Source organism: Barbus barbus (assembly GCF_936440315.1).
Source record: "Barbus barbus genome assembly, chromosome: 37".
In the NCBI taxonomy this organism is placed as follows: domain Eukaryota; kingdom Metazoa; phylum Chordata; class Actinopteri; order Cypriniformes; family Cyprinidae; genus Barbus; species Barbus barbus.
The window spans coordinates 8,815,759-8,836,369 of NC_136715.1; the positions used below are offsets into that span (position 1 = coordinate 8,815,759).

The window sequence follows — 20,611 nt, forward strand, 5'->3', positions numbered from 1 at the left end:
TACTTTTTTTCAGGATCCTTTGATAAATAATTTCAGTGTCTTTACAATCACTTTTGATCAATTTAATGCCTCATTGCTTAATACAAACACTAATTTAATAATAATAATAAAATAACTACTGTTATTTTAAAAATAATAATAAATTTTTTTTTGAAAAACTGTATAAATAAGGGATGTAAGCTTTTGAAAGGGGGAGGGTATAAATAATATAATAAAAATGGAGTATTCTATCATGTCATACGGGCAACTGCTGTCACTGCTTGACATGTCATGTCAATAAACCATGTATCTTCACATAGATGGCAATCACAAGCTCTGTGCAAAACAACAGCCACCATCATAAAAAGAAAACACACACTTTAAATTTTGAAGTATATGTCAAAATAGTTCAGATTAAAAGTAGTAAAACACTAAATTGACTATTTTATATATTTGTCAAGATCATCTATTTTTCTTTTATTTGATAGGCTCCCTGTACTTCACATGCAGTAGCTGCAAGTGTCAGTCATTCACGTGATGCTGGCTAAGAATGTGATAGACAGTAAGTTACCTGCTATCATTCCTTTATTTAAAGCGACCAGCATTCCCAAATAACACCAGCATCCTACTGCTGTGAAGGGGCAAAACCACCTCCCCCATTTCAAGTAGATTAAAGAAACTGGATCAGACACCTCTGGAAACAGCATTCATTATTATTTACAATAAAATAAACCGTGTGATTGTGGGTAGCAGCTTTCATCTCTCCAGGAGGTGCCTGCCTTCCTCTCCAACCTCACTCCGACTCTCATGTAACCGTGCATAAAATAAGACAAAAATGGAACGAAATTAAAAAAAGAAAATAATTGACATTCATCTGTTTTGAAGCCAAACAAAAGACAGTTCTCTGCATTGTTTTTATTTTCTTTATTTTATTCGAAACATTTCACCAAAGGATATCACCGCAATAATGTCTAACCAATAACAGGAATGTTGTTTCAAAGAATCGAAAAAGGTGATGGGAGTGAGTCCAGAGAAAGAGAGAGAAAGAGATGTGATTTCACAGGTAATCGCATTCCGATGTCACGCCTGATTGAGAGCAGTAAAGAGGAAAATCACATCAGGAATAGCAGAACAGAAAACATCATGAGGAATGTGAAAACTTGCCAATTATCCAACGAGAAAACATGTGCACACAACGAGACAGACAAACACAAAAATAAATCAAATGTCTAAAAAAAAGGAAACATTATTTGGAAAAGCAGCAGATCCAAGAACAAGTGTGCATTATATAAGTGCGGACTGCTAAGCAGTACAAATACTTCTGGCACTCAGGGATCTGCTGTCAGAACCGCTGTTCTTGCATAGTACTGTCTCTCGAGGGGGACGAAACCCAACTAATACATTCTTTATCTCAAAAATAGAAAACACTGAGTAATTGCTCATAAGTATAAAGATATATTAAAACTTTTTTTACGATTAATTTGATTACGTATACATGAATACGAACAAAGATAAAGAAGATTCACACTGAAAAAAAGTGATTTATATTTATAATAAACATAAGATATAGCTATGTTATTAAAGATGCTAAAAATGTATTTTTTTTATCATATGAAAGCGGTAAAATGAGTCTGAATGCAGAAATGGAAAATAAGATTTGACAAATTTGAACGGTTATTGCTCAAATATGTGTGTGAAAATACGCATGTATAAGTGCCTTAAAGAGCAACGTGAAGCCTTTAAAGAGTAATAATTGGTCTATTTACGACATAAAAAAAGATAAGTGCTTGGCCCAAAGGTCACTCTAAACCATCCGGTAATTAGCTGCTTAATACAAAACAGCGACAAGTTTTCATCCTGGACCCGACCAGCACAATGACTCGCACTTCTGCAGAAAACAAGTCTGTTGTCGGAGGTAAAAGGGCAGAGGAGACGAACAGGAAAGGTTAATTGTTAAGACTTTTCCTATGCACGTATGCCCGCCGGCATTTATTAGCAAAAGGTGACTGTGAGCTTTGTGTTTCTTGAAGTGACTATAGAGGTCAAACCCGAGAGGCGGTGGTCTCATCACAAGGCACGCAGGCGGGCGAGCAAGGCCTCCACGTCCGTGTCACCACTGGATGAGCAAAGCGTCGGAGTTTGCTCTTTTTCTTTCTCCCTCTCGGGCCGGTGGGTCAGCCTGTGGGCTGCAGACGGATGGGGTTCGCTCTCGTAATGAGGCTCCTTGGCAGTGGGTGCTCGTGTCGAGTTGAAATTGATATTCTGCCGCGACCGTGACCTTTGCAGAGGTGCCTTCATGTTTTCTGCAGGAGAGATGGGAGGGAGGGAGAGAGAGAGAAAAAAAAACAGGTTCTCATGAAAACGTTTATAAAAGTTAGCAGCTCTTTGAGGACGGGTCGTGTCGGCACTGAAGTCATCAAAGAAATGAGAGAGGAAGACGGAGAGCAATGTAGTCGACAGCATGACAACATGATAAAAATAAAAGAGGCGTGCACGTAGAGGCTCGCTCACCTCAGTACAGCCACCTCTCACCCTTTTTATTGCCGCTGCAGTTCTTCTAGCCTTTCCAGCACTAAATCTCTGATCTGTGATGTGGCACAGGGGCTTGTGGGAAGCCGTCACACTGACTTAATGCTCTGCACTGCTTCACTACCTCAGCGCATCTACCTGATCAGACTGATGCAACCTCTGACCGTCCTTCTCTTACTCACTCTTCCCGCCATCCAGACTGTGAGAGGAGTTCAAAAGTCTGAAATCACAAGTGAAAATGCTTTGATGGTCTATAAATGGTCAGAATAACAATTTGATCAAACGTAAATTATTAAAAAAAATATGAAGTCATAAAAAATAAGATTAATGGCAGCAGCTTTAGATTAGATACCTACAAATAATGCAGAATCTTATTCACAGTTATTATTCATAGTTTTCTCTTTGAAAATGTTTAAAACTTTGATTTTAAAGTGCAAATTGATCAAATACGGCCTCACTGGAAGCCTGTTTCCAAAAATAAAATGAGCAATTGTGAGATACAAAGTTAGACTTGTCCAATATTATTTCTTACATCCGTGATCTTGTAAATCACAAAATAATATAAATATTAATAAACAAAAAAAACTATGCAAAATAATGGAAAGAAATCAGGTCACACTTTGTTTTAAGGTGCAGTTCTCCTAATTAACTCCTAATTAATAGTAAGGTGAATAATACAACTGTAATAATAAATAATAATAAACAGTTGCAATCGTGAGATGAAGTCAAATTGTGATATATAAAGTCACAAATGCAAGCAATAAATGTAGTGGCAAATATAAGATATAAAATCACAATTATAAGAAATAAATGTTAAATAGATTTGATTTTTGGACCCCCTACACTACAAACCCATGAATAAGAGTGGTATATGGATGGATACGTTTATACAGTATAGAGAAAAAATAAATAAAGCAAATGAATAAATAAGAGCAAAAGCAAAGAGAAAATCACTTCCATACTCATCTGACCTTGCCTTGACCTGTAAGAATGCTGCATGGAGCAGTATGGCTGAGAAACTACTACAAGTTTTCCTGGTTGGTCCTGGACTGAGCGGTTTTATCATCATATCAGTGACGACTACTGCACTCCAGTATTACAAACAGAGCCTCACCAAGGTTCAAAGCACACTCGTTCACTTCAGCACAGGAGCGAGAGAGAGTGATATATGAGTGCTTTAAACAAGGCCAATCGCTACAAACAAGAAAGGATGGAGAATGAGAGAGAGGGAGAAAAAGGGAGGGAAGAAAAGAGCCAGCGATAACAGCAAAGCAAAAATACCACAATAAAGGAGCCCACAGACATGATGGGTTCCCACTGAACAAACTTCCAACTGAAAATACACAACTGCAGCTGTTTTTGTATCTCCTCATAAAAGTTTCTAGGTCTAAGCTGCAAATTTAGGCAGAGACACAGACATTCAACACATCGAATTATCTTTATCAAGCTATAAGACCATGATAGCAAAAGAAAACTAAATTTTTGCATTATCTTAAGAGTAATGCCTTCTCTTCCATGATTCTAGGGTGTTGGTAAGTGCTTGCTTTGAAATTGCAAAGTGCTGTCTTTGGCCCAAGATAAAAAATGTTTACTCACAGGTATGATATTCAGGTCTCTAGACACAGTATTGAGCATGCAGGTCTAAGGGATATTTTGGTGCATTTTAATGTTCACTGTTTTGGTGGAAAACAAAAAGCACACTACTGTTCAAAGGTTTGGAGTTTTTAAAAAGGTTTTTAGAGAAGTCTCTTACAGTATGTTCACCCAGGCTGCATTTATTTGATCACAAATATTGTAAAAATAGTCATATTGTAAAATATTAATACAATTAAAAATATGAAATATTTTAAATCAATATATTTATTTTCAATATATATATATATATATATATATATATATATTTTTTTTAAATTAATCCCTTTAATGGCAAAGTTGTTTTTTTTTTTTTTGCTGCCATTACTCCAGTCTTCAATGTCACATGATCCTTAATAAGAAATCATTTTAATATGATTTGGTGCTCAAGAAATACTTATTACGATCGACTGATTTCTTATGATTTTTATATTGAAAACTGTTGTACTGCCTAAAATTTAGATTACTGATATAGACTAAGCCCTTAGAAGCTATAGGTTATGCATGATTATGTATAAGTCAAGAACTGTAAGGATTAAAGGGGACCTATTATGCAAAAATCACTTTTATAATGTGTTAGAACACAGTTGTGTGGCCGCAGTGTGTGAAAACAACCAGCCTATAATGGTAAAAATACACCAACTCATTTTATTATAATCTAAAAAAAATTATAAACAGTCTCTCAGAACGAGCAGTTTCAGATTCTCCCTCTGTTCACGTCACCGAGGGGAAAAAGTCCCTCCCATTTGTGATGCTGTCCTGTAGACACAGCCCTGAGTGAGAAGGTCCACCTCCGCCATTACTGATTACTTGCTGTTTGCTTCGTGCGCGAACTTCAGCTCCAGACAAAGTAAGTGTCACGCGTTTGTCTTCCAAATTGCCCTTCCGAAAGAGCTTCTTGGCACTCTGTAAGGCTAATGATGATAAAGCTACCATTGTCTCTGTCTGTTATCTCTGGTGCTGTCTTCACGAATGATCGTGAATAGGAACGTGGGGGTTAAAAGTTGCATATGAAAGCAATGTGAGTCGATCGCTTCAGTTTGTTGAGCTCATAATCACGAGTGGGGCTTATAAAGTTTGTGATAGCATACCATGCACCATGAGACCAGCTATGTTGTTATTTTTATTCCACCGTGCTCACGTCTGTGTAATTCATAAACACGAAAACATTAGGCACAGTATAATCAGATGACTGACTCTGAAACGGAGTATGTTTTCTATAACGATAACCGGCTTGTACTAATCGTGGAATGTTTATTTGCAAAGGCTAGGACTGCTAATGCCAGAGTGTGAGCTCTTGAAGCTCCGCCCTCTTCTCCGGGAGCACCAGCTAATTTGCATTAAAGCAACATACTCAATATCAGAGCGTTTGGGCTCATACCCTAAAAGTGGCAATTTTAACAAGCTATAAAATAAATATCTGTTGGGTATTTTGAGCTAAAACTTCCCATACACACTCTGGGGATATCAGAGACTTATTTTACATCTTGTAAAAAGGAGCATAATAGGTCCCCTTTAATGCTGTGTGAATGCTATCATGCGTGTTGACCTTTTTGAAATGTGGTATATAGTAAACAATCTCATATCTTATCTAAGTAATGTGTGAAGGTCTATGATTTTCAGCATGGATAGGACAGAATGCAGTCCATTGTGTCATCCAGAGCAAATGAGAGGTTTGAGATGAATGGTGGCTGTAATGTATAGTATAGGAGTGAGTGGTGAGCCATGCTGGATTGTGTGAGGTAGTGATTTTTCTGCGCTCTCATTACGGCTTTGTGAGAATGTGCTCTCGTTTGTCTCTGTGTGCCGCTCTCTGCCCTATGCTTCAGGCCACTTTCATTAGTCTCTTTGGCTCTTCCTCTTTTGCCTTCATTTCCTGCTCATCCCATTTGCTGTTTCCCGTTCTTAAAATAATCTTTCTTTTGCTCTACATGACTCCGTTTGGCTCCATACTGCTTAATTTCTTTATCCTCTTCTTCCTTTCTCGCTCAAACTGACCCTGTTGATATGGAGAGGCTGCGTGTCTCTCATTAGCGTGAGGATAAGGTCTGTGTGTCTTAATGGGTGTTAAAACACAAGCTAGAGTGGAGACACTGTACATGACTTCTGATAGCTTCTATTTTTTTACCATCCACCGGGAAGCAGCAGATGCCAAGATTTTTCTAAACTTTTTACAAAGAGTGAAAGAAAGAGGCAGAAAAAATAGAAGCAGGATGTGGTGCTACAGAGACAAAGCAGTGAGCAGCTGTGACGGTCATGTTCTTTTTAATACAGGCCCTTTTCAATAAGGTTATGGATCTAAAAAACAGGACCCATTTTTTTCTAATAAATCTTTTGTAAAAAAATAAAAAACAAAAAATATAAAATCTAAACAACAAAATAAATTAAATATTATATACAATAATAAACTTAAATAATAATAAATAATTGCAAAAATATTAGCGCTGTCAAACAATTGCATAAAAAATAAAAGTTTTTGTTTGCATAATATATGTGTGTTCTGTGTATATTTATTATGTATAATAAATATACACACATACAGTATATATTTTGAAAATATTTATGCATTTACATGTCTATATTTATTATTTATATGTATATAATTTATAATAGAAATAAATATATTTAATATATAAACAACATTTTTCTGAAATATATACTGTACATGCGTGTGTGTATTTATATATATATATATATACACATAATAAATATACACAGCACACATACATATATTATGCAAACAAAATCTTTTTGGGATGCGATTAATCGCTTGACAGCACTAAAAAAATATATAAATAAGCAATTTAAAAAAAAAACTCAATATTTTTTACGCTACAGTTCAACTAGCTATCGATAACTTCATCTGTATCTCTATATCTAGAGATGACATAAAAACAATGATTTTTTTATGTCTACACCTTTAATATGCTACTCCATGCCTACTGTAGGCCAGACTTAAAATTCAACAGTCAATGCACAAATATCAAGGCGTCAAAACATCTCAAGGGCCCCAAAATCACCTCAGACCCCAGAAGGTTAATAAGACCACCATTTGAATAGTTTATCTCTCTAAAAACTTTCAATTAATATTCCAAAAACATTCAAATCTGCCCATCCTTTCAGCTTCCCTCAAGTGCCTGTGAAGCAAACACACTGCGGTAGAAATCTGAACGCCATGTTCCTTTCATCCTCCTCAGTTAGACTCAAAAACTCGCTCACGTCCAGACTGTGCCATCAGAGAGAGACACTCATTCCTCTCTTCAAATAGAACAGGGCTGAAATACCAGTTTTTGACTTTAGAGATCATTTGCTCAATTTGCATTTTCACTGGGGGCCGCCAAGAAAATCACTTTCTGTTCATCTCTTCTCTTTCCTCCTTTCTTTCCCTCACTCTACGCCTGAAGTTTTGTCATGAGACTCGCCCAAACATGACAGCGGCACGATGAGGGCACTTGATCAACCTAACGAGCTTGAATGCAGACAAGCGTCCGATTAGTTGCAATGGAGCCTGTCTTGCACCAATCGAGACTTTAGGGGCACAATGCAATCTGTGACACGTAATTTCCTTCACTTCATGCTGTACGGTGCGCCACGTAATCTATAGAAGTATTAGGAATGATTATACCATCCATCTGACTGCATCCTAGCATTAGTAAGGCTGAAAATGGCACCTGGTGAATGGCTGAAGTCACATGCATGGAAATTAATGGGACTTTTGTCAGTGGGATAAACAAGGTCATGCAACAGATACGCCTTTGACGGGACTTTGTGCTGTCGGGGTGTGTTTCAAGGCTATACATACAAAACATACATCGGTATCAGTTATATCCTAATCAGCATATTAGAATGATTTCTGAAGAATCGTGACGTGCATTGCTGTTCAAAAGTTTGGGATAAGTAAGATTTAAAAAAAAAAAATTCCCTGGAGCCTCTTATGCTCATCAAGGCTGTATTTATATGATCAAATACAGGAAAAAACCCCCAGTAATATTGTTAAATATTATTGCAAATTCTTACATGGGTTTGCTATTTTAATGTACTTTAAAATATAATTTATTTCTTAATTCATAATTTATTAGCCATTACTCCAGTCTTCAGTGTCACATGACCCTTCAGAAATCATTATAATATGCTAATTTATTATCAGCGTTGAAACTGTTGTGCTGCTTAATATTTTTTTGGAACCAATGACACTTTATTTGATTCTTTGATGAATAAAAAGTGAAAAATAACAATTTATTCAAAATAGAATCTTTTCTAACAATATAAGTCTTTAGCATCACTTTTTATCCATTTAACAAATCCTTGCTCAATAAAAGTATTAATTTCTTAAAAAAAGAGAAAAAGAATAAAACTATTTACTGACCCCAAACTTTTGAACAGTAGTGTATATTGTAACACAGAATTTCTATTTCGAAAAAGAAAAAAAAAATAAACAGTTCTGTTTCACTTTTTATTTATCAAAGAATCCTGAAAAAAGTATCACAGGTCCCCAAAAAATATTAAACAGCACAACTGTTTCCATCGAGTATAAATCAGCATATTCTAATGAAGTGAAACAGTGATTCTGTTCAAATTCCCTATAAAATCATGATTCCCTTTGAGCTAAATTAAACTATTTGCTATACACTACATATTACGCTTTACATTACATGCTGCTCTTTTAAATGTTCCACAAAAATATTAAGCAGCACAACTGTTTTCACCAGTGATAACGATAAGAAATGTCCAATGCCCAAAGCACAACATAAGTTCACTAAAAAAAGGGATGCAGTTTTTCTATGCATGGAAAAATAAACTGGCCTGCTGTGAATTATAGCAGCAACATAAGCTGATGTAACACTACAGTTTGATGACTAAATTTAGCTTAATGATCAGGCTGTCCTACTGGCCCTCTCTCGTTTGGACTCTGCGCACACTCGTTTATCTACATTTAGGTGGTAAAAGGGGAGATGGCACATGCGAACAAGGTCAAGGGAAATCAGAGCTAATTCTGAGCGGGTGAATTAGACCAGAACTACTGGTAATAAATAATGCCTTAATTAATGCCTTACGGTGCACAGCGACATGATTATGGGCTGCCACATGAATAACAGGGATCCCTGGGCGACAGAATATGGGTTTGGTTCTGCGCAAATGGCAAACAATGTCAGACTACCAGAGACTGTGTGTGCGTATTTGATGCAGTGGCTCTTAAATGATGAGGGGAGCCCTGACTGATAAAGAGGGCTTTAATTCAGAGCCCATGATGCTCTAATGTCCCTCTTTGTCTGACTGAAGGTCTCAGAGCGATGACCTGCACATTATACCTTATGCCTACATGAGTTAAGCAGTAATTAAGCATATCAGCAGAGACATGCCTCATCCACCGGCACCCAATAGCCACCCACTGCTGCCACAGGTAAAGCATGTTTTATGGGTTTCAATGGTCTTTGTCTGACATTTATGACAGTGGGAAGGCAATTCATATTAAAAAGATAAAAAGGAGGAGGACAGGAGGTTCCAGAGAAGCTGTAACCTTCTAATTGCCAAGCTGAAGTAGTAGCGTAACCCCTGAACCCAAGCAAGAGACATGCATATCAAAGCTGGTCCATGTGTTGTTCTGGGATCAGCGAGTGTGAACACTGAACTGGAAAAAAAGAATAAGCAATGATTCATGGTTAAACAGCATAATTCAGAGGTTCCCTTTTCTTCTCCAAAGACATTTTCTATGTTGCATGTGCATCTCTTTGTGTTTTATGTGCCTTTGTGTGGGTGCATTTGTGTATCAGAGATCTTGTGGTATTGAGATCACACAAATGTGGCTTGGGTCTGGATCTTGGTTAAAGACAAGACCAGCTTGCCAAAGTAGCAATCACCTCAACCACTTTTGGAGGAATAATAAAAAATCAGATATAATTTATTCAAACTCATGTCGTTCCAAACTTGTATGATTTGATTTCATTTGCAGAACACAACATACTTTAACCCCCTGGGGTCGAAGCCCGCACCGGTGTCCCAGAATTTCAAAATGTGTGTTTGTTTGTTTTTTTTTTCAAAGCGTGTGTTTACTGACTCTATGACCATGTCTGGCAATATCACTTCACGTCTGGCAGTGATATTTATCATTGTAATAACGAATAACGAAGAATACTTCAGTATACATACTATATACAAAGCATTTTTTTCTATTTTTTTTCCTTTTTTATTACTCAAATAATTATTTTTGTATTTTTTAGTGCTCAAATAAATCTGTCTATTATTTTATAATTGAAAAACTATGCAGGAACATGTATAATGACTAAAATAGCTTGTATAATTCTGTAATCCATTTGGTGGTTATTTTTCCTCAAACAGGGGGGTGGGGGGACCATAAATAGTTTCAGAAAAAATATTGCAGGAATCTCATTTTTCATGGTATCTTCTTCAAATTTGAAATATGAACACATGAGACATGTGGCTTTCGAGCCATTACTTTTCTGGATTGCTCCAGGACTTATTTCATGTATTTGTATATGAAAAAAAAAAACATTCAGTGTGGAAAAATATTTTTCAAGGCACGTCAGTGTCTATAACTTTTTATCTTTTTGAGCATTATCAACTCTGGATGATAGATAGTAAAGCCCAGAGTCTCTTCTTTTCAAAAGATACCTAATTTGTTTGTGTAAGCACACTTTGTCACAAACTGTTACCATTTTAATTCAGGTAGGTTATTTTCACCTGCGAGGCCTATGAGAGACAGAATGGGGGGAAAGAGTCCAGGAGCAGCAAATCAGAATATTAGAATGATTTCTGAAGGATCATGTGACTGGAGTATCCAGGTCCTGGTAAGAATCCAGGTCTGATTTTTAAATAATTTATTTGCAAATTATGGTGGAAAATAAGTATTTGGTCAATAACAAAAGTTCATCTCAATACTTTGTTATATGCCCTTTGTTGGCAATGACAGAGGTCAAACGTTTTCTGTAAGTCTTCACAAGGTTTTCACACACTGTTGCTGGTATTTTAGCCCATTCCTCCATGCAGATCTTCTCTAGAGCAGTGATGTTTTGGGGCTGTCGCTGGGCAACACGGACTTTCAACTCCCTCCAAAGATTTTCTATGGGGTTGAGATCTGGAGACTGGCTAGGCCACTCCAGGACCTTGAAATGCTTCTTACGAAGCCACTCCTTTCGTTGCCCGGGCGTTGTGTTTGGGATCATTGTCATGCTGAAAGACCCAGCCCCGTTTCACCTTCAATGCCCTTGCTGATGGAAGGAGGTTTTCACTCAAAATCTCACGATACATGGCCCCATTCATTCTTTCCTTTACACAGACCAGTCGTCCTGGTCCCTTTGCAGAAATACAGCCCCAAAGCATGATGTTTCCACCCCCATGCTTTACAGTAGGTATGGTGTTCTTTGGATGCAACTCAGCATTCTTTCTCCTCCAAACACGACGAGTTGAGTTTTTACCAAAAAGTTCTATTTTGGTTTCATCTGACCATGTGACATTCTCCCAATCCTCTTCTGGATCATCCAAATGCTCTCTAGCAAACTTCAGAAGGGCCCGGACATGTACTGGCTTAAGCAGGGGGACACGTCTGGCACTGCAGGATTTGAGTCCCTGGCGGCGTAGTGTGTTACTGATGGTAGCCTTTGTTACTTTGGTCCAAAGCTCTCTGCAGGTCATTCACTAGGTCCCCCCGTGTGGTTCTGGGATTTTTGCTCACCGTTCTTGTGATCATTTTGACCCCATGGGGTGAGATCTTGCATGGAGCCCCAGATCGAGGGAGATTATCAGTGGTCTTGTATGTCTTCCATTTTCTAATAATTGCTCGCACAATTGATTTCTTCACACCAAGCTGCTTGTCTATTGCAGATTCAGTCTTCCCAGCCTGGTGCAGGTCTACAATTTTGTTTCTGGTGTCCTTCGACAGCTCTTTGGTCTTGGCAATAGTGGAGTTTGGAGTGTGACTGTTTGAGGTTGTGGACAGGTGTCTTTTATACTGATAACGAGTTCAAACAGGTGCAATTAATACAGGTAACGAGTGGAGGACAGAGGAGCCTCTTAAAGAAGTTACAGGCCTGTGAGAGCCAGAAATCTTGCTTGTTTGTAGGTGACCAAATACTTATTTTACAGAGGAATTTACTAATTAATTCATTAAAAATCCTACAATGTGATTTCCTGGATTATTTCCCCCCATTCTGTCTCTCATAGTTGAAGTGTACCTATGATGAAAATTACAGGCCTCTCTCATCTTTTTAAGTGGGAGTACTTGCACAATTGGTGGCTGACTAAATACTTTTGACCCAACTGTACCTGACTAAATGACTCATTATGAAGCTCATTATGCGGGCCTTTGTCTTCTCAGGTGTGAATGTGAAGGTTGACGCATTCTCGCATAGAACCTTTCTACTCAAAATTATTTAGAAAAATTAAATCAATATATTGTTTGTGAGCAAGTAAACAAGATGATTTTCACATTATTTTGAAGCAAAAACTCTAGACTACAAGATCAAGTTCTCAAAAGTCTTGTGAACAAATTTTCTGTTTTTTATGGCCTTATTTCAGTGACTTCAAAATTTTTGTTTTTCACTAACCACGCATAAACGTTGCTTTCTCAAAAACACAATCATGTACATAAATGCTGCTAACATATTATTGTAGCCCAGTTTGTGCTGTTTACAGTGTAATTAGACTTTAGACATTTATATGTTTATAAGCAACTGAAAAAAACAAATGTCAGGGTGTCAAAACTTCTCCAGGCCCCCAAAAACACCCTCAGAACCCAGAGGGTTAACTAACCTGAATGTTGAATATTTCATCTATTGCATATCACAACCAAGTATCATGAAGTTTGAGGTTTGTATCACCATATTCAATGTCAGTATGTGTTTACATGAACAATGGTTTAAATTTTAACTTGGGCATCATAAAAATTGATCATGTTTCTTCAGAAAACACATAGCAGTCAATTATAATATATAAATATAGCAATTTCATGCAAGCCTTATGTTGTTTTTGGGGGTTTGAAGGTCCTGGACTCTTCTGAATTTCAATGTCTGGATGAAAACAGCTGACAATCTTCAAAATTTATTCTTATGTAGAAGAAAGCAAGCCATAAGAGGGATCATTTTTGTAAAAAGAAAAATTTAAATTATGCCATTATTTACTCATCTTTAAGCCATTACATTCCAAACACACATGCCTTTCTTCTGTGGAACACACAATAATACATTTTGAACTGTTGGTGACCCTTTCCTCCATTGTATGGACAAAAAAAGACAATCCTTTAAAAATTCCACGAAAAGAAAAAAAGTCCGTTTTGAAATGACATATGTTCAGTCTCCAGCACTGTCTGATGAATCTGTCTGATATGGGGTCCATGAAGTCTTTGATTACATTGCTCATTAATTCTGCATTTACCCAGCATGGTTCTTAGACTGACAGATATGGATCTTGAGGTCTAAATCTAGGCCTTAAAGGGGTCTAAGTCTTAGTCTGGGTGTAATCAGAACTCCAACACTAGTGTGTATACCTGTATAAACACTCTCTCTCTCTTTGTACAGCAGTTGTATTGAATAATCAGAGTATTTAACAAAGAGCAGCAGTGGGGAGTTGTAATCCCACAGCATTCAGCGCCTCACAAAAATTAATTACAAATGAAAACGGCTTAATGCTTACTTGAACCCGGGGAGAGAAGAGAATGTCACCAAATGATATTTGTTTAGGGGATAAGGGGGGAGAAAGAGAGTGAGAGACAGAGAGAGAGATGCATGTTGTGCTGTTTGATGATTTTGAGATGAAACATCTGTATCTCAGCATCAGGGAGCCTCTAGAGAGATCTTTGATGTTGACAAAATAATCAGTAAGGCATTTTGAAGAACATTAGCGGTTAAAAGAGCTAAACACTACACAGCATACAGTATGTACGTACATGGGAGCGATTCAGTTATTTCAGGTCACAATTCGTGATTCACATGCTTAAGTTGTGTGCACATATACTCTTATGAAATTTACTTTGACATACATGCTAGCAGTCATCTGGCAAAAAAAAAAAAACAGCACAAGACCAATAATAGACAGACAAACCCAGCCTCAAAGATGCAGGATAAAAGAACAAGTGATTCAATCTGAGAACACAATGTATTTGGGGAACATATGCCCTGCAGTGTGAGTCTGACCCAGTCATATGACTAATTAAACATTACTGTGCCTTACCGAAACAAAAGGTTTACAAGCAAACAGAAATTGGTTGGACAGCACCTGGCCAGATGCAAACAAAATACTAGGATCCTCCCTGACAAGCACAACAAACACAAGCATTTGGGGGGAATCAGACCGAGAGAAGTGTTGATCAATCGAGTGGTGTGTGTGGGTGTGTGATCTAAACTCTAGAGTAAGGACACAGATGGTCGCTCTATACAGGCCAATCTCTCACATTGCCGTCCTAATCAATGCTACATGGTAGCTAATGACCCGAGACCACTGCCACCATTTTGATCACACAACATGACTAGAACATCACTCTTGTCACCTCATTGCTTCAGGTGGACTTTTCATGCAGTGATTTGATGTGATTTATCGGTCTTAAAGGGACAGTTTACCCCAAAATGCTAGTTCTGTCATCATTTACTCATGTTGTTCCAAACCTGTATGACATTCTGTGGAAAACAGAAAATATTTTTAGAAATATCTCAATTAAACACCAAAATTATTTGGTTACCAAAACTCTTCTAAATATCTCTATTTCTTTTTGTGTTCTGTAGAATAAAATCATATAGATTTGGAATGCAATAAGTGCTTTAAATTCAGTCAGTATTTTGCCATGTCATAATTAATTTTAATATATTTTACTGTCAGTAAAGATACATAATTTTAGTCCAGACCAGACCAAAGTCTAACTAAATGTAAAACATTGAACATTCACATTTTTCAAACGTGTACAAAAAAAAAAACATGCAAAATATACAGCTCAATAATTGCAGACTATATATAATATATATATATATATATATATATATATATATATATATATATATAAGGAGTAGTATGTTGGAGACGAAATAAGTTATATACTCTACCATTTAAAAGCAAGTTTTTTTTTAAAATAAACTAATTCTTCTATAGATCAAAAGTGACAGTAAAGACATACATGTTACAAAAATGTATATTTCAAAAATAAATGCTGTTCTGGTAATCTCTTTAACGTCCTGGATGAGTCCACCCACATACTGTGTATAGTATTTAATGATTGAAGCTACTAACTAAACCCAATAAAGAGCAGTCCTTTAGCCATCACCATTGTACCTTTGGGAAGTAAACAATCTCAAGATTCTCCAGGGCTACTGTCCCAGTAATAAGTGTCCTGGGAACCATTTTTAGGACATAACTGTCTGATAAATGACTGTTTACTACAAAAGTTCCCTGTCTGTTTTCTCAAAGGTTTATTGAATTCATCTTCACCTCCATAAACAAAAGCTCAAATTGAAGGCCAGGTGTCTTCTGCTCAACCCAGTCGAATAAGCTCTACTGGCATCACAGATACAAACTATCAGACATAAGCTGGCTAGAAAGACAGTGTGAAACTGATTTAGTGACAGATATGAGACAGCAGAGTGTCCCCTGACAGTCGCTAAGTGAGACAGACAGTTCGCTGAGATCAGGACTGGGCTCTCTTCACGAGCTGCTCTACAACTATGCAAAAGTTCATGAACATTTTTGTGCGGATACATGCATGTGGGTGAAAACATACCTCTAATTGGAAGTAACGTATATCTGTCATTGTGAATCTGCTCATGGTAACTAGGGCGAACGGCTGGAGAGCAGCACAATTAGCAAAGATTCAAAAGAAATCAGTCGTCACATTGGCAGTCTCTGTGAGGCTCTGCAGAACAGGAAGTTGGGTTGGGGTTTAAAGTAATTAGAGAGAAGGAATCTTCATTTGAATGCCAAACCTGATGAGTTTCCTGAATATTTTCTGCTAGAGGACATCTGTCTGCACGGTGCTGCAGGGATGGGTAATTATTCAATCCAGCCCACCCTCATTTATATCGCTGTCTACGACTGTCTCACTCCATCTTTCCACTATTCCCAAACTGCCTTTCAATGATTCCTACAGTTTTTCCTTTCTTTTAGGTTGTAGTTTTTGTCTTCAAAATAAAATATTTTAAATTTAGTCAATATTTTGTCATGCCATATTCATTCATTCACACTGAAAATGCATATAATTTTAGTCGATATAAATAATATAAACCGGCTGTTTTTTGAAGACCCAATTAAAATACTTATATTATAGTTAAAATAATCAATTCTTCTAACTATAGGACATTATTCCAGCTATACCCACAACAAAATATAATGGTGTGTTCACACCAAACACGAAGCGAAAATGTGCATCGCGTCACTCGCTCTAGATTACTAGGATAAGAGCATCACGTGATCAACGATGGTGGAGATAACTGATTGCTGCTTTGTACCCATTGTGGAAGTCCCAAATACGCCGGAAAGCCAAACGCCGACGTGTTTGGGTTCACGGCACCACCAGGTGGAGGATGAGTATTAGGCCTAATCCTGCATTAATGTGTGCGTTACATTTTACTACTGTATACACTGACATTATTTTTTTTTTAATTCATAGCAGCTCTGTAGCCATGCTAATAAAATACAACTACCACTCCAACTGATTTTAATTGTTTTCTATGTTCCACATATCTATATCATAAATTGTGGGGTGCCTAGACGGCTACAATATGCTCTCTTCCATTTTCTGATACAACTGGACGTGTCAGTAAGCTCTCCACTGACTGGTTTGCGCGAGAACACGTCATGCGAATTTTTAGCTCAAGTTGGTTTTTTCAACTTGCGCGGAAGACACGATTGAGGCAAATTTAGCACGTTCGCAGCACGCGCTTTGCACATTTCGCGTCATTCACGTTGCCTGACGGGAATTCCTCTATTTGTGTATTTGCATTGACGTTGTATGTAATCTACTCACGCAAATAATTAAAATAGTGTTTGATGTGAACACCCCATAAACATTGCTAAACTTCAAAAATGATTTGTGTCAACAAAAAATGTCATCAGTAATTTTATTCAAAAACTCCTGTTTCCCATATTTTCTTCCTCTATCAGTTCCTCACGGCATCCTACTCCTTCCTGTCTGTTGTCATGAAGTGCTATTGATTCAGGCCTAGTTCAGTCTGTGCGCTCTCTCTCCCTAGACGCTTCCTTTCTCCATCATTCTCTCTATCTCTCCCTTTTTCTCCCATCAAAGTCCTTTAGGTTAATGAGTAGACTGACTGATGAGCTGCAGACGGAGCGAGGGAGAAGGAAGTGGGGGGGGGGGGGGGGGGGGGGGGTCGAGCAGAGGGGTGCAGACAGCGAACTGTCAGTTGACCGAGATGGGACTTATGGGAGGGGTGGTCGCAATTGATCGGATTCTGCTGTAATGCATTACTACCTCCACACACGGATAACGCTGCCTAATGACTACCAACACTTCATTGATAGCTGATGTTAGCTATTAACTTCTCTTCTCATTATAGACTATACACTAGTTTTCCATAAGTCTCAGCTGGTTGCTTATTAACATGGCAAAAATATTTCAGTCAAGGGTCACTCTTGTCTTAATTGCATTTTAGAAATCAATATTCAGGTCCATTGCAGCAAAACCTTGGATTCTGATCAGGTGAGATGTTACATGACCAGATCAAACAGAACTATTGTTTTAAATGACTTTTTGAAGTTCGCTCCACTCCACCCCAGGCTTTGAGTCAGACTCCAAGTTGCCGGGCTTTTCTCTCAGCTGCCTTCGACAGCTCTCAATATGCACATCCAACCACGTGAAACATACTTATGAATTCAAAACAGCCTCAAGTCATGCTCCATATTTCATTGAAGTTGAATATTTAAAAAGATCAACCCACTCAAAACCCCATAAACCTTTCTTACGGAGGCTTCTCGGTCCTAAAAATAAAATCTCATATGCCATATCATATTACAGGCGGCTCCATCAGGCTCTCGAGCATCCTCTAACAAGCAGACAAGGCCGTTCTGGTAAACAGGCTGTCCTCAAATAAAACGTATGTTCCTCTCTTGACCACCTCCCCACTCGAACACGCTTCCTTTTCCTTAGCCTGCTCTCTACATAGGCCTCATCTAAACACCTCCCATAGAGGCTGACTATGGAAAACCTGTAAAATCAGGCCACAAACAATTCATCATTTGACTTCTACATATTACATTTAAAAACTTTCATCTAAAGGGACCTGCATTAAAATCAAGTTCATGCATTCTGTGGGAATCATTACTAGCACAGCATTCCAGTATTTCAGAAGCTATTTAGCCACACAGACACTATTTTGCAGTGGTTTGCTAAGAGGAAATTGAATTTCTTGCAAATGCACGGCGGTCCCTACTCTCCTATATGTGATATTGCTGTCCATATACTTTACTGATATTGCACTCCTATTAAGTAATTATAATTATATATTATTATTTCAAATTTGTATGATTTCAAACTGACACCTTTTCTGAGAGAACCAATATGATGACTAACCTCAATCCCTTACCTCACCAGGGCTAAAGCAGCAACTGCCCATTTAGTAATTATAAAGTTTTACTTTCAAAGGTTCACTTAATGGTCACAAATAAATACATCTGCCAATCACATAAGGTTAAGACAAGGAACACTTCTGCTCTCTGTTTAACAGGATTTGGGCTTTATTTTCTTCTGAGATTGACATTTACACAATGCAAAGGTTCATTTTTCTCCTTTCTGAACGGTGTGTTAACCCTTGGGCGCTAAATGCTCTTCTATGAATTCAGGCCAACTGTGGTGCTGCCTTTTGTATCTCTTATACAACAATAATAATGCCACTAATGTCAACAGCTGTGGTACATTTAATCAAATCAGCCTGCCTAATCCTGCTCCGGTCAATAGAACCCACGTAGAAACGAATGAAGTCTGATTCAGACAGTATAAAAGCAGGTTGAAGGTCACATGTTTTTAATTAAACTTAAACAATTGGCTACGAAGGCAAAAGAAGGCGAATTGTTTCAGCTCATAATCTCTAATGAGACTTTTGGCGTAGGCGATAAGAGCAGATGCCTCATGCATTTGTGAAAGGTCAACTCTCATTGCCATTCTGACATAGTCTCTCTCGTCCGGCACATGCCCGTTTCCCTCTCAAACAGAAGAAAAATCTGCAGGCTGGCCTTTTTAACGAGAACCCTCTTGACGGTTCTGCCCATGTGTGAAGCCGCAAACAACACACTGAAAACATTCCCCATTGTTTAACTAGATCGCAACGATGCTTCTGATATAAATTCGATTTTTAAGATGACATGTTTGGTGATTTCTCAACTGGACCGTCTGTAAAAACAGACTTTAATAAAATATGCAAAAGCATTGTTCGCACATTCTTCATAAACAAACAAAAAAGACTACCTACTGCTGTGTTTCTGTCCGCCTCATGCTGAGATTAATAATGAAGCAGCCTGACATTTGAAACAGAGGGACCGATTTATAGCAGTTTGAGTCCTTTTTTACTGCATGCACACACACATATAAAAAGAAAAACACTTTAACGGATTTGCCAACACTTTCAGACCTTGTATCAAGAGAGGGAAGTGAGCAGTAAAGTTGCATGCCACACATTCTCGTGTGTAACAGTGGTGTAGTGAACAACACATCATTATACTAGAAAACAGTTCAGTGGTGGGAGTCTTCTGGGCAATACTAATGGTTAATTTAGCTCCTGGACCACTGTGGCAGGCATCTCATCACAATTAGATCATAATGCAAAACCTTGCTGAAGGTCACAGATGACCCGTTATGAGGAGAGAGAGAGAAGAAAAAAAAGATGCAAATTAACTGAAGCATGACTGTCCGGTGAGATGTGTATGTTTTTTTTTTTTTGTGTACACGTGCACTGAGTGGGTGTGTGAGAACGTGTTTATATTTTTTCACTCCCCCCTGGCCAAAGACAGAGCAATTAAAAAGACATGCACCAATAAGCTCCTTCTTCTGTAGAACGTCACGGAAGCCTCTGTCAAGACAGAGAGAGACAGACTATAATCTTATATCAGAGCTGAGGAGAGATCTTAAACAGCACACTCAAAGGGATAGGGAGGAAAAACAAAAAAACACCTGCCCCTTTGTTTACAATAAAATTAAAAAATGAAATGAAAAGGTGAAAATAACTATAAAAATAGTATTATATTTAAACTGTTGTGGTGGCATTTTATTTTATTTTTCTTGAACTTGGGTTGGCTAAGACTAAAATATATACAATTTCACACACACACACACACACACACAAATAAATTAATGAAAACAAATATTTATATGGCATTAAATTTAGTCAATGTTACTTTCAACATTTACTAATACATGTTTGTATTTGTTATTAATTAATGCACCTTGAATTAACACATTTTTACACGATCAAAGGTTAATCAATGAATATATATATTGCTAATTGTTAATTCGTGCATAAACAGGACC

The 20,611-nt window shown here is 37.6% G+C and overlaps 1 protein-coding gene across 1 annotated transcript in view; it reads right to left on the reverse strand.

The window, feature by feature from the left end:
* Window positions 1-913: 913 nt before the first annotated feature.
* Window positions 914-20,611, reverse strand: part of LOC306857080 (protein diaphanous homolog 3-like) — a 326,012-nt gene continuing 306,314 nt past the window's right edge. Inside the window, exon 26 of the mRNA XM_079396755.1 lies at window positions 914-2,282. Coding sequence (XP_079252881.1) covers window positions 2,047-2,282 — 236 coding nt within the window. The 3' untranslated portion in view covers window positions 914-2,046. The remainder of the gene's footprint in view (window positions 2,283-20,611) is intronic.